At 39.4% G+C, this 15,185-nt stretch overlaps 1 protein-coding gene across 1 annotated transcript in view; it reads right to left on the minus strand.

The window, feature by feature from the left end:
* The window catches only part of VWDE (von Willebrand factor D and EGF domains), a 38,368-nt gene extending 24,620 nt beyond the window's left edge, over positions 1-13,748 (minus strand). The window contains exons 1-8 of the mRNA XM_038129655.1: positions 13,661-13,748; positions 8,305-8,489; positions 6,794-7,025; positions 4,805-4,870; positions 3,803-4,062; positions 2,303-2,392; positions 1,044-1,188; positions 146-360 (exon numbers count right to left, since the gene is read on the minus strand). Coding sequence (XP_037985583.1) covers positions 146-360; positions 1,044-1,188; positions 2,303-2,392; positions 3,803-4,062; positions 4,805-4,870; positions 6,794-7,025; positions 8,305-8,489; positions 13,661-13,748 — 1,281 coding nt within the window. The remainder of the gene's footprint in view (positions 1-145; positions 361-1,043; positions 1,189-2,302; positions 2,393-3,802; positions 4,063-4,804; positions 4,871-6,793; positions 7,026-8,304; positions 8,490-13,660) is intronic.
* Positions 13,749-15,185: the final 1,437 nt, after the last annotated feature.

A 15,185-nucleotide genomic window follows, 5' to 3' on the forward strand; every position in this document is an offset into this window, starting at 1 on the left:
AACCACAGAATTTCAAGAAAAAACAAAGAAATCAACCACTTAGAAGTTTTGCTGTGACTCAGCAAGTCACAACTGAAATAAAAGCTTCATTAACACCAGCCACACTTCTGGACAGTTTACACATCTTAACATGAAGATTTCCAACCTGTGTGCTTTCTGGAACATAGCCATTCCACAGGAAATTCTCACTGGATACAGGTTCGACTGCAATTCTGGTAATCCTGTTTCCATCCTGCATGAAGTCTGTCACAGCACTGAAATAAATTACAGCTTGACTACAGATTCCATCATTGCAGGATTTCTGGAGAAGATCCACATGACAAGAAGAAAGAGCCAAGTTTAGACCTAACTGCTCTTTACCTGTTTTAAAGAAAATACATCATTAGTGAGTTCCTTCTCTAAATAAGCCACCTTCTCCATACTAAATATGGAGATACTAATATAGATACTAACTTATTTACACACACTTTCATAAATTAAAATAATTATGTTTTTTACTTGGGTTTGGTTTGGTCATGCAAAAACCTCCTCTCAACCTCTTAATATACACACCCAAGACAATGTTTTTGCATTCCCCAGTTTGACAGACAAATGGAAATCATGATAGGCTTGATAATGTGAAAACAATGTTTGTCTGCATAGGCAAGGCTCCTCCTGGTTCACAGAATTTGTGCTTGAGAAAATATTACAGAAAATGGCTATAAGAGTAAAAAATGATGACTTTATGACTTATAATACTTGCACTGCAACAGGTAAACAAAATTACCCAAAATGTAAACTTTACAAGTATTACAGTATTCTGTCTATTCCAGTTAAAGAATGGTGGCTCTGATATCAGTGTCTACCAAAACACGTGCAAACTTCAACAAATAATTCTTCCATATTTTCAGCAGCATCATACAGACTCTGAATACTTTAACATTTTAGAAAGTATTTTGCAATGTAACAACTTCTCTGAAGAAGGAAACCAGCACAGTATTTATAAAGGTATACAAAAATAGAATTAAACATACAAAATGTAACAAAATCAGGGTAATACTTACCTTCATCAACAATGTTTAATGTTAATGAGATTTTGCAGTCACTTTTTAGCTGGCTAAATTCAGGACAAGGAATAGGAATGCTACTTTCTATTGTCAGTCTGTATTCCTTCCCATCCTCTGATATATCAGATGTTTCTGGATGTATCTAGCACAGAAGAAATCGTGCTTAAAATGCAATCTTTGTGAGTAAACTGCAACACTGCTTCCTCATCAGCTAGGAGTGCTTATTTACATGGGCTGAGGAGCAGCAGCATATTGAGGAGAAGATGCAGACACAGCAGCCATAGTCTTGAAGAGGTGGGTAAAGGGGCAAGGATAAGGAAAAGGCAAGAAAAAGGGTTAGTTAGAAAGGAGGGAGTTAGCAAACCACATCTTCACCACAAAAATGAGTAACCCTTGGAAGCCAAGATACAAACAGCTCAGTGTACTGTCAAAGTGGGCAGTGGGTGGGAGGGTGGAAGGAAGTGGCAAGCTACCTAGAGTGGGAGGTAGGAAGTGGGAAGCTACCTAGAAGTAACAATTCCAAAAGAATTTGGAAGCACTGTATTTCTCCTGGGATTGCTCTCTGCAAACTTACAATATGGATCACTGAAAACAATTAAACATTCAAATGGAGATCAGTAACAGGGGCCTACAGCTCAGCTTGGCAGGATGAGTGGGGTCCTGAATGCAGCCTCAAAGAGTAACAGAGAGAGAACATTGCCTCCTTGTGAGGAGGCACTGCAGAACTGCACCTCCAAGAGAGAAATCTGGGCCCTGATCCTACAGGAACAGGCTCAGGCTAAGTCAGCAGGACTATACCGAAAAGGAAATCAATGACATGCAGTCTGTCTTTCTGGGACTGGGGTCCCATTCTTGGCCAGCAAATGAGTCCCTATAGCTCTATCCACAGCAGGAACTAAAACTAGTTAGGTGCTTGGCCTCTGACCCTCCCAGCTACCCCTCTCCAAGCCCAGACCAGGCTGGCTCAGGCTGTGCCCCCAGACTTTATGAGCACAGCACCAGTCAGCTTCAGTGCTGGAAACCAAGGGCTGCACTGTGTGAGGCGTCAATTCCGCCTTCCTGCACCTTGAATTCAGCCTTGCTGCACAAAAACCACTGTGACTCTCTTGCTTTTGGACAAAAATTTAAGTCCACCTCAGCTGACAGCAGGCTCTATTAATTCACAGTTTATACATTTTAAGTGCTTTCTAGTCTGAGGACTGACTGCTGTAGCAATACTTTAAAATTCCTATCACATTATGCTTTTACAAAGTTACCTTAATTCCAGCAAAAAATTCCTTGCTGTCAACTGAAGAGCTTTGTATATCTGGCTTCTCCATGAAAAAAGAAGAACTGCTACAGTAGACCTGTAGGGTAAAACCAGAATAACAAAGTACATTTTTGGTATGAAGTGGTCACGTGAAGACAAAACTTGGCCAGTTCAATGATTCATCATGGCCAGTCTTCTGGTGGCACCACAAGGTACCAGTTGCCACTGGTAATAGGTAAATACAGTTAAACAAAAAAAAAATCCCAGAAACAGACTGAGCATCCTACAACCTCTTCCTAGCATATTCTACCACAGAATTCAGTACAGAGCCTTCTTCAACTAATGGCTGCATAAGAATCATATTCAATGAATACTTTAAAAATCTTTTCTGGACCATTTCTACAACCAATGATACCTATGAAAATTTATTTTACACTTGTTTACATGTTATTTACTACTTTTTTTTTTTTTGTATTTCGTAGCTTTTGCCTTGTAATTTTGTTTAGTGACCATCAGATCTTAGATTATATTTTTCCTGATGTTATAGACCTGGATAATCTTCTTCAAGATGAGGAATTCACTTCCCTCCACTGAACCAATTTCGTGCTACTAGACGCTGTGGTTTTGCTTTGGTTTGGCATTTGTTTTTATTTTGCTGTATCCATTTTGAGATGTGTTCACCACACATGAAGTCTTTCTGACCCTGAAAAAAAAAAGTGATTCAGAGCAGCAGGAGATAGCTTATGATTGTGCCTTTCCTTTTGACTGTCACCAGGCCAACACTGTCAGGCAAGTCTTCACAAAGTCCCCAAATGATTTTTGGGGAATAAAAATTGCTATTCCTGTCCAGAAGCCATCCAGGCAGCCTGTCTTTGGTTGAACATACATACATATGCATACCAAACATGCGCTGCTTTTTTTTTTTATTATTTTCTTCAGGAAAAAATAATCTGTATTTTGGTATATATAGGTAAAAGATGTGTTGATTTTCCAATGCTTAGGCTTCTCAAATTTACCATGAGACCCTAAGTCTTCATTCTGGTACAATGGAAGGTAAGGCATCACACTGCTTTTGATTAAGGAGCAGAGATTAAAAGCAGAGATTAAAACATAAATCCTAGACAGAAACCCACATCCAGAGAGAAATATACATCTAATGAATCAACAACACAGCTTTTCACAACCTCTGGCTCTTACAGCCTCTCACTGAGATGCAGTTGTATCCAAAAATCCTCCTAATTTACATTATTTGAATAAAAAAATTTTCCTGGAGGCACACTATACTGTATTGAGACAGTCAGTCTCAAGACCTCAGAGGCAGTGGTAGTTATATCTCTGTGATATTTACATATTCATATGGGCAGTTGGTGCAAATAAGTAGAAGCAGTAGGCTTCTGCCAAGAAAAATTATACAGAAAGGTGCTGGACCTCTCTCTAAAAACTGTTAAGTGTCCACTGGACCATATTTACAAATATACAAAGAAATCATAATAATGTTTTAACATACTCTGTCTCCAAGTCTGACATTTATCCCATCTAGTTCCAGAAGTGAGAAGGTATGAATTGCTGTTTCATGTGTAAGTTCTTCTTTGACACCTTCAGGAGAAAGTCTTGACCAAGTTACAATGAATCCAACAGAGCTGTTTGCAAAAGGAATGCCAAAGGTACACCTTAGGTAGATGCTGCCTTTGATCATCTCTGCTACAATTTCAGGAACAGATGGAAGTGGTGGTGACACAGATGGAGATGATGTAGGAGCCGGGTTACCTAGTCAAACAAAAGTGTGGTCTGTGCTTTTTATTCTGCACAAAATCAGTATTGGATACAATGACACAGACATATTTTTTGCCAAATAATACACTAGTAATATTTACCTTTTTTTATGTGGAAATACTACATAATTTCTTAAGAGAATTAAAGAAAAATGTGTGTCTTCCTGCTAATAATTATTATATGGAGAAAAAACTCTCTATGAGCTTTTGATTACATTCTAGACAACAGGAAGGTGCTAAAGAGGGGAAAAAAAACTAATCCAAATAAACCTAAACTAAACACATAAACAAGAGAATAATATGCAATTAATTATTTTACCAGGCAGGAGAGAGCAACATGCAAGGGAATGTGTCTTATAGAAGAATAGTTTCACTATTTATGAAGAAAGTGGGGAAAAGAAAAGAAAAAAGGAAAAAGAAAAAGGCTATTTAGAAAGGAACAGAAAAAGCATCAATATGATTTATAGATTCCTCTTATATTTTACTCCTGAAGAATCATTCAGCATCATTACAGTTACTTTTTGACATTTTGATACCTACTCAGAATATTCTGAGAAAGAACATTTGTAATCCAAGTTTGCCTGAAATTACCTCCAAACTAGCTCATTTTGCCACAAACCAAGCAATACTGTTGATAGGATGAACACATTTTTATTCAAGTCAGAATATCACTAAATGCTGACATTATTGGGTCACAGATGCACAGAAAACCTGGGAAATCAAAACAAAATACTCACTGCTACAGATGCCTTCAACTTCCATTCCCTCGGGATCACAGGTCTGTGGCCTTGCATCTGAAACAACTATAAAGTGTTTTTACCTTTTATATTCACACACATACAGAGTATGAACAGCAGTGCTCTTAGATTGTAGACCAAATGCCACAAAACACCAATTGAAGTGCAAAAATTCAGAATAGAAGCAATCTTGCAATCTGATCCATGAACAGCTGTGACAGCAGTGAGCACAAGGTCTTGTGCTGGAAATCATCTACGAGGAAGGGTATAGAACATTCTACCACCTCTACAACCTTCACTGCTGATGTGCTCAGCCAATACTTACACATGTTGCTAGTAAATAAAAAGGAATTATATTATTCTCTTAAAAATATATTTTGCCTCTCCAAATTTATATCTGAACACTTAATCTTTAACTGTAACCCTGGACAGCAGAATTCAGTGCAGGCCTGCTTTGAAAAAAAATCATCTTTCCTACAGAAGCCTAAGAAAAATTACTCGTGCACTGCTATTGTTCTGTATTTTGAATGCTACAGAAAAATAAGTGGAACTTGACTTAAACATGAAAATGCCAGTTAGTCACTCTATCCAAACCACATCAGAAGGGCAGCAGCAACAAAGGAAATCCCATTCACCAAAAAGAATAAAGAGCAGACTTTGCTGTTCCACACTTCAGTGGTATAAGGTTTGAATTCCTTAGCATGTAGAAGACAGATAGAAAATTTGCATCAGGTATTTAGAGCTGTCAAGTGTTAAAGAAAAAACACTGGCCACATGGTAACCTAGATACAAACAGCAGTACAACAGTATAATGTACTTCACATGACAACATCATCTTAAATATGTGCATATAAACTCAAAATGTGTTTCAGATATACAGTGTTCAGCAGAGGCACGTAAGAGTAATTCTTTTTGCCTGCTTTGTTTTGAGGTAGCAAAAATTTGCTAGCTTGCTGTCTAGCTGTGGTTTTGTATATCTTCTTTCCTCATCATGTACCAGGAACCAAAGTAAATGCAAGTCCTAGTGTGCAAGAGCTCTTCATTGTTTCAGGCACATGCTTGTTGAACCCTTGGAGAATGTCTTAACAATTGGATCTAAAGGTATAATGATGGCCCAACAAGGCACCAGAAAGCCCAGCTTTTGAAAGTAGTCGGTAACAGAGAATATGACTCCAAGCAATACAGCATACGATGCATGAAAATACTGCTAGTATTTTCACAGTGGTGTGTTAAATGAGCTAATAAGAATTTCCTACTATACAAATTTGTCACTGTTTCACAGTATTTATAACTCTAAGGATTTAACCCTGCTTGCTTATCTGAAAAATCCATCATGAATAATGAAATGCTGAAGTTTTGAGCTGCCAACACCAACATACCTTTGCAGCACAAGCACCCAGGACAGTAGGAGACATTGCAAAGGGTCTCCTTTCTCATAGAACTAATAAAATGTGTATCAGTAGAGCATTTCTGTGTTAAATTTTCTTCTAGCAACAACACGTATACATTACAGAAAGATAAGAATTACAACAAGAAAAATATTCCTAACAGTGTTAAATAATAATCATATAAACACAGTTTGCTCAAGTTCTTAAGACAAAATTTATTCTGGTACAAAATTCTATGCTTGTTCAGTAATGGCTGTTTGGAAAGTCTGAGTGCCATGAATTACACTGAATTTTGGTACACTGAATTTTGACTTCTAGATGTGTCTTATAACCCCACCTCATTATATGGAAAATGGTCTTTGGTTTCTGCTCTTTGAAAATTAGTCAAATGGTTCATGTGAGCGAAAAGGGGTGAAGTGAATGCACCTCACCACTTCAGATCCTTTTTCCCATCATATCAATATGAAAAGCAAGGATTGCAAGAAATTTTAGCATAACTATTTCCTGACATTTCCACTCCACCACCAGACAGCTATAAATCAGAAAAGCACTAACTCATAAACACACACACTTAGCTGAGTTAGAGCATGCATTTTCTCACCTTCTGCACAATACCCCATGCACCCTTGGGTGGGCTGCAGAAAGTAAACAAAGAAATCCCCGCAGTTCCTCACCCTGACAGGGATTCTGAACAGACAGCAGTCTTTTGAAGTGCTGAAGAAGAACTGCCATGTAGCACAAGCTGTTAACTGCTTCATCTCACCAGGTCCAGGCATGGATTCTGACTCCCTCAGAGACAGCCAGACAGGGGCTTGAGTCCCACAGTGATTCATCTTCAGCACCAGAGAAAAGCATCAGGAAATGGTTAATGCCACATCAAACTGTTGCTGTGTTCTAATTAGAGGTACATATGTAATTAATTTCTGGCAGGAGCTTTTCACAAAGTTCAGCCAGTAAAATAGAGGGATTGCTGACTCTCCTTCTCAAGACTGAATACAAATGCACACAAAAGAGACTTAAGTCCCCTACTGAACCGAGTGAATTTGTGTTTGTTTCTAAAGACAGGCTATAATTTAGTGCCTGGAGAACTTAACTGGAAGCCACATCTGAGTGTTTTGCTCAGAAAAGCTCACAGTTGTGCTATGGCTTAGTGAGCTACTTTGCACCATTAACCTACAGTAAGCGACTGTGTGGATGCTGTCACAGCACAGCAAATGCAGTGCACAGAAGTTCACTGAGTATCAACTAAAGGTGTTAAAGCTGTCACCTTTTATCTGCCCTGTGCAATCAACAGAAGGTTCAACTAACCTCCTGGATTTCTTGTAAGAGATGTGGGCAGCTGATGCATTAGTATGTTTGAACAGTTTTTTATTCATTTAAAAGCACTTAATTGATGGGATTTTAGCTTATTTTTTAAGAGATTGTGACAAGGAAATTTCAATTCCTTAGGAAAAATCAAGGCTACAATATCCTAATAACATTTTTAGGTTGTTTAAGGAAGGAAATGTTTTTTAAAAGGGAAGCTAAAAAGATGTATCTCCTTAGAATATAACAGACCTCCAAAATAAAGCCACAAATAAGCTCTGAAATAAAGAAATAGTCATCTGAAGTATTAAATATTTCAAGCAACTATTGAATCTTTGGAGGCTTGCAGATGACAAGGCAACTAATATTCAATTAGCTCTGTTAGTTCAAGTCACTTTAGGAGTAATCTCTTTTCTGTGACATGATGACTTTAAAAGCTCCACAATTACTGGGCTCATGTGGCTGCAAGCCTCTACACCATCACAGAGTTCCACCTTTACAACATGATAGCCCTGCTATGCTGCTACTGAAAAAATTTCTTTAGCACTGAATGGAAATTACAGTTTTTGAGTGTTCTAAAAGAGATTTATCATCCTCTGCTATTGCCCATTCAGTGTAAAATTTTCAATGCTTAAGACTCAATTTTCCAGGAAACACATTTAAATACAATCAAGTGTTTAGAGAAGATAGGAACTTTGTATTGCTCCACATCAGTCCCCATAACCATACTCGATTTTATACCTATCCTACTGAAAAATTCTTCACCAAAATATCTATTTCTCAGAGTGAAATGATTTGTAACAATACCTCCACACACTTGGTTGGCATCTCAGCAGGCTTATCAAAAATCATGAAGCGATACCATCCTGGTGTTAGGGAATGGTCACAGATTAAATCCTGAATAGCTGATTGCTGCAGGTGGGATGAATCAAAATCCACACTTCGGTAAGGGCTCTGCAGGATCTGATGTCCCCCGGGAGAGCATTCTAGAACTGTAGAGCAAGAGCGTTTCAAGTATCAAGATGGAATGCCTAACTAAAGTATTTTAGAAAAGATGTTTAGCATTTTTAAAGGAAAATGTTGCAATATTATGAAAAACTAATTTTATGAAAGAATATATTGAAGTCTTAGTCTGAAACTTAACAGAATTCATTATGTCATAACTCTTCTTCTTTTAGTGGACAATAATAACCACAGTAATAACCACATAGGCATTTACCCTGGATGCAAAACCATTGGGAAGGAATATGTTTATGCATTCTACCTGGATTTTGATTTTCTAGTTCTATGGATATTTATGAAACCTGAACACAAATGAGGTGTCAGATATATGAGAATAAAAAACTTACCTCAGGAGTAGTAAGGTTTATCCAAAGGTCTTTTCATAATAGATTAGCACTTTACAGAGCTCCTCTGCATGAAATTATGAATTCCCTCAAATGGATGAGAGATAGCTGGATAGTTACATGCAGTTTGCATGTATACATGCAAAACATAGCAAAAGTGTGTGTGTTAAAATGGGTAGATACTTGATTAGACGCTTTAAGTCAAATTGCATTAATGGCATACTAAATTATAATAAAGAAACAGAACTGCCAAACGTATTTTTTGACATCTAAGTGACCTTGTAGCCTCGAAAAAAACTCTCAAATTTTCTGATAGATAATATGAAGGGTCAGAATCTGAAGAAGCCTTTATCACAGTTTTTTTTAAGGTTTGTTGGTTGGTTATTTTTTTAGTTTTGGGGTTTTTTTAATGCAAACTCATTTAGAAATAATCAGAATGCCAGAATTTCTGTCTGATCTGGCAGGTAAGTTGACTTCTGTTGAAGACAGTAACAACAAAAGTTCTAGCTAATGGCATATTTGCATGCAACATACTGAATAGTCATTCTTATTCAGGACGTGAAAGAAGTGAAAGTGTGCTTGTGGAGTGAAAGAATGGAAAAATACAGTACGGGAACATTTATATATAAGTGACATAGAAGTATACCTATCTACTTAGCCTGCTTTTAAAAATGGATACCAACTGATGTTAACTGTGAACAGAAATTTGGGTTATACTGAATGATATAGTGAATGTTAATTTTTGCTTTTATTATGCTACTATTGAATTTAAAGATGCAGCTGTAAGCAAAGCTGTCTAATGTTACATTTTGAATACAAATGTTCTGATCCCCAGCTTTCAGTTTGTTTGTTTGTATTTGTTGCATACTTTGCATGGTATAATTGTGTCACTGATTAGAAACATTTTGGTTTATTAATAGAAGATAGTTTACTATTTTACACATTTTTCATGTTGTTCTAGATAACCACACAATTATAAAACAGTTTCAAAATCAGGTAATTCCCCACCTTTAAATGGAGAAGATGCCCCAGTGAAAGAATACACTTTATCTTTCTCAGCACAGTATGAGAATCCTACAGTCTTTCAAAGACCAAAGATTTAATCTGATACAGCTTTAGGCTACCCAGGCAGGTAACAATAGCTTTATCTTCTATCCTCTAAGGGCAGCTGGAAGTCAGAGTGATTGACTGTGCCACCACTGTGTTTCTGAGTATCTTGTAGTAGCCTGTGGGCTATTCGTGTCCATACAATTTGACCTTACAGGGAACTTACCCTTCACTGGAATTTAGAGAAAAGCCCTTGAAGAATCACAGGTCAGTCATGTGTGTTATTGAAATGTTTTCCAAGCAAGCTACGGCACAAGCAGTTTACGAACCATGATGAAAGTTTCTTCCTGTCCTCTATTTTTTACTGGAATTCTCCCTTTCATACAGCACCCTCATTAGTTTTCTTTCCTGTAACTGAATCACTCCTGAAACAATTAATATCTGTTACCTTCTCCATTAATATATCAGGCTAGACATGAGACAAGTCTTTATTTTCTTTTCCTCCACAGTTTAATTAGATCATCATTTGATAGATCTTTAAAACAGCTGACTGTAGTCACTTGTAATAGGGTTATAAATCCTACTAAAGATCAAATTATAACTTTCTTATTAGTATGCATATCACTTTAAAAGGCCATCCAGCTCTTTATGAATCTAGTGTATCCTTTTCTCCTTTCTAGAAGTGTGCTAATATTTCCATAGCTATTGTTTGGAAATCTTATGTTGTGTAACACTGGTTGACCTTTTTTTTTTTTTTTTTCTAATCTGAAAAACAACTGAAAATAACTATGACCAACAACACAAATAAAAACAACTTTTCTGCACACATGAGTGTAACTGAAGTGCTGTCTAACTTCAGCAACAGCAAAAACAAATAAATTATCATATTTATGGACAGACACAGAAAAAATTAATATCGTGTTCTCTGCAAAAACATTACCCCTGCAGAAGAGATCTGCTCCAACCAGAAGCATTTAAGAGGGAGCTGGCTACATTTTCCACTGAAATAATGATTTCTTTATTCAGGATGCCTTAAATAAAAACAGATTTTTATATAAGCATTCTTTCAAATATTATTCTCAGAATGATGAATAGTGACTTTGCTGAAATGCTCCAGAAAAGCTTTGCCTCTGTCTAGCACCCAGCAATTTTATAGAATCATAGAGCAGTCTGGGCTTAGAGGGACTTTAAAGATCATATAGTTCCAATATTCATGACACAAGCAGGGACACCTTTCACTAGACCAGATTGCTCAGAGCTCCATTCAAGCTGACCTTGAACATTTACATGGATGGGGCAGCCACAGCTTCTCTGGGCAGCCTGTTCCAGTGCCTCAGCACCCTCACAGTAAAGAATGTTTTTCTAACATCTAATTGAAACCTACTCTCTTTCAGTTTGAAATCACCACCACTTGCCCTGTCACTGCAGGCCTTTGTCAATAATGTTTCTCCATTTTTCTTGTAGGCTTCCTGATGATTCAAATCTGACAAAATTATAAGGATCTGAAAACAGGTTCTGATAGCTTTAAAGTGCTAAGGAAGGTTACCTACAGGGCAGGCTCACCCACCAGCTCTGTCCAGGATGTGAGGAACATTAAATTAGGGGAAGATTTCTGTGTTACTGGTAGCTTGACTTCATCCACAATCATAAAAAATCCTAACAAGTTCTGACACAAAACAGAAAACTCATGTAACTTTTAACAAAATTTATTCATGATTGTTTTTGACAAAAACCTTTCCATATACATGGGAATATTATTTTTAGTTATTTTTATGGACCTTTGAATGTATTAGGGATTTAATAAGTTTCATTTTAAATATTTGCTATAGAATAGTGAAATTCCAATTATAAAATACACAAATGAATACCTGAGAAATAAGACCATGATATCCAGTCTCCTTTGTACATTGTGTACCTGTGTTTTCACTTAAACTAGAGGAGATACACACAATAGGTTATCAATAGGTTATTAGGAGAGACTTGTTTCTAGAAAGTTGTAACTCTCCCATTCTGTTTGGTGGCCCAGATACTAAACACTGTCTACTGAAAAAAAGCAGACCACCCTGGGAAAACATGCAGCTAATTTCCTAGCATTTGAGTTTACTTTATTGTATCATATTCTGTGCTTCTTTCCACAAACATTTTACGTATATTATCTACCTTTCTTCAGTTTGTCTCTCTGCACAGCAGGAAGAATTTGATTTCATATTTGCTTTTTCCTGACTGTCTTCAGGATTAGTGCAGTGAGCTTTGCTTTGATCCATTCCAGACTTCCTTGGTCCTGAGAAATGTGAACCTAAACTGCAACGTCTTGAACACATGGATAGCCTTGTGCTAGAGGATGAGCCTTTTGGGAGAGATACAGATGAAATCTCTGCAAACATGTTGGGGTATCTACCATGGCTGCTGTAAACTGAGTCACGTAATAGGTCCTCCAAACACCTTAACCAAAAGTCAAAGAGGTTCCTGAAGTCAACACAGGAGCTCATTTGCCACAAAGAGATATGAAGTGGCTCCTGATGACTATCTCTGAGGCACTGGGGCAGAAAATTAGTTCCACAAAGGAAGGGCTTTTCCACTTCCTGTTCACATCTCTATTCCATCCATGTGCAAAGAGAGGTCAATGGTTTTCCACCTGTCCAGAATGTTTCCAACCCAATGGAACAGTAAGGAACTGAGGACTGCTGGGTACAAACTAGAGTAGAGAAGGGAAAAAGAGCCACAGCAGAGTATAGACAGGCAAGAGCAGAGTGGCAGCACTGGCAATCCAGTTCCTCAGGTACAAATAGCTTTTAAAAGTATATGTCCTGCTGCCCAAAGGCTGGGGTCTGGCAAATGACCACTGATAAACCAACAGTGTCTTTAGTAAGTGCCCACTGTGAGTGGGAATGTGCTTTTTATTGCATCTGCTGACTGCAAAGGATGATATCAACATCCCAAAGCAGAAATTAGAACTAGGACTGAATTTAACAAAAGTACTTGCGGATCTAAACTCTTCCAAAATAATAAAATAGAAAAAAGTTCAATTTTTGGAAGAAGTTATACTGGAACATTTTAAAAGAGAATACAGAAATTACTGTAACTACCTAAAAATACCATTTTCTTTGATACGACCTATGAAAGAACACGAGCAAAAATGTTGTAGCAATGATCCATGGAACAGGAACACGGTGACTCCTATGCATGGACCAATGAAGAAAATCAAATCAACACGGCACAAATGAATACATCTTTACAAATAACCACATTGGACTGGTGTTAAAACACTTTTCAGCCACGTCTGTTCACACCCTACGAGACGCTTTGCAAAGGTGGTAAACAATCGCCTAACCTTTAATAATGTGTAAAATACATGTTTATAGAACGTTTTCTAGTAGCTCTCATCGCAATACCTTATTGTATCTACACTTGATGTAGATTTTCTACCCGAAATTTGAAGCTATCCAGACACGGGTTAGCAGAGGTCCCAGGTAAGGATGTGCCAAGGCACTGCCTGTGCCCCAACACAGGAGAGAGGGTGGGAGACCCAGCACCCTCCCTCCTGGAGTTCCCCTGGGCAGGTTTTCCCCGCAAGTGCGCTGTGACAAGTCCAGTTCCTACTTCGGCAGGTCCAGAGCTCGGCCTGTTCCAGTGGCACCTGTGGCACGCAGCCCCCGCTCCGGGCGCAGGCGGTGCGCGGGCCCGGGGGAGCCCGGCGCTGTCCCCGCCGCAGCGCCCGCCCGCCCGGCCCGTTCACCTGCCCTTCCTTCCCTGTGCCCGGGGTCCCTTACCTCGCCGGCGGGCCCCGGCCGCCGCTAGCCAGCCCAGCACGGCCGCGCCGAGCCAGAGGCGCGGGGCTGCGGGCGCGGCGCCCGGCATGGCCCCGCCGCTCCGCTCCGTTCCGCTCCCGGCGCGCCGGCAGCTCCCGGTGCCTGTGGCCGCTCCCCGCGCCCACCCCGCTCCTCCGCGCAGCCCCTCCCTCGGGGGCCTCGGCCCGCCCCCTGCCCGGCCCGGCCCGGCCCGGCCCAGCCCCGCCGGGGTCGCCAAGGGGGTGTCCGTGCCCCGTCCCGGCTCTGGGGCCGCCACAGCCGGGGGCTTGTACCCGGCCGCTGTGGCATCCTCTGCCCCGGCTCCCTCGGGGGGACTCTCTGCAAGAAAACGAACGAAAGAGTCCTTGGATCTTGTTGGGGGCTCTGTGAAGATGCTTGTCCGTATCCCAAAGAGGTCCCAACAGACCCAAAGCAGGTTGGCATCGTGAGCAATGTCCTATTGCCCTCCAACCCAGAACTGTATTTATTTTCTGACCTACAGTCAAATGCTGAAGAAGAGCCGGTTTCAAATTGGTCCTTCGATTGACCACCAAGTGTCTTTTGTATTTCTTTAACCTTTACTATATTGAATCTTCATTACCGTTAATGCAGACTGAATTTAGCAAATATTTACCAGTTCCAAGAGCCCAAGATTCAAGATTTACTAAGGGATGCTCCTCTTCAGAGACATCTGTCAGAGGACAAAGAGCAGGAAAAATCTCAGCATGTGTCAGTGCTGGTATTTTCCACTGTAGGCCTGAGGTTGTGCAGTCATTGAACTACTTTGCACATACCAAGCAATACAACAGTCCATAGAAATGTTTCACAATCTCTGTAGCACATGTAGGCCTCAGTCTAAAAAATAAAAGTTGCTGACACTAAAATGCACCTGTCTGCCATCCGCTGAACATCTGCCAGGCTACAATGGCCAGCAAACACTGCTTGCACGGGGTACTGACCTGGATGGCTCTTTGCAGAGCAGCTTTCCCTGCAGGAAGAGCTGTCAGGGCTTGGAGTCAAGGCAGAGGCAGAGCAGCATTGCTGGGGTCACCTCAGCCATCTTTTGTTCGCATACCCCGAGCTTCTTCCTTGCAAGAAACAGTTCAGCTCTATGATGGCAGTGAGTTTTCTAAAGGAATCGCTGGCATAGCCTGAGAATTGAATCTGTTGTCTTGGATTCCTGTCAGTTGTCTAAGGAAGATACTTTTGTCCTAAAAATTCGGGGAAATTTTAGCAATAAGTTTTTTAATTGTTTACTCAACTCTCTCTTTATTTGTCAGCAGATATGACAAACTTTTATCCTGAAATACTGCATATGTCTGAAATTAGTTTGAGCTTTAATTATCTTTTTTTTTTCCCCAAAGCACATGTTTATAAAGAAAACAAGAGGATTGAAAGAGATATTTTACAAAACAAGTTACAAAGTCAAGAGCAAGAAAGAGAGATGTGAGAAGCTTTGACAAAATTTAAACATTAAGCTACTTCTTTGACCCCTGCTAGGCATGAT

This window comes from Motacilla alba, chromosome 2, assembly GCF_015832195.1.
Source record: "Motacilla alba alba isolate MOTALB_02 chromosome 2, Motacilla_alba_V1.0_pri, whole genome shotgun sequence".
Taxonomy (NCBI): Eukaryota; Metazoa; Chordata; class Aves; order Passeriformes; family Motacillidae; genus Motacilla; species Motacilla alba.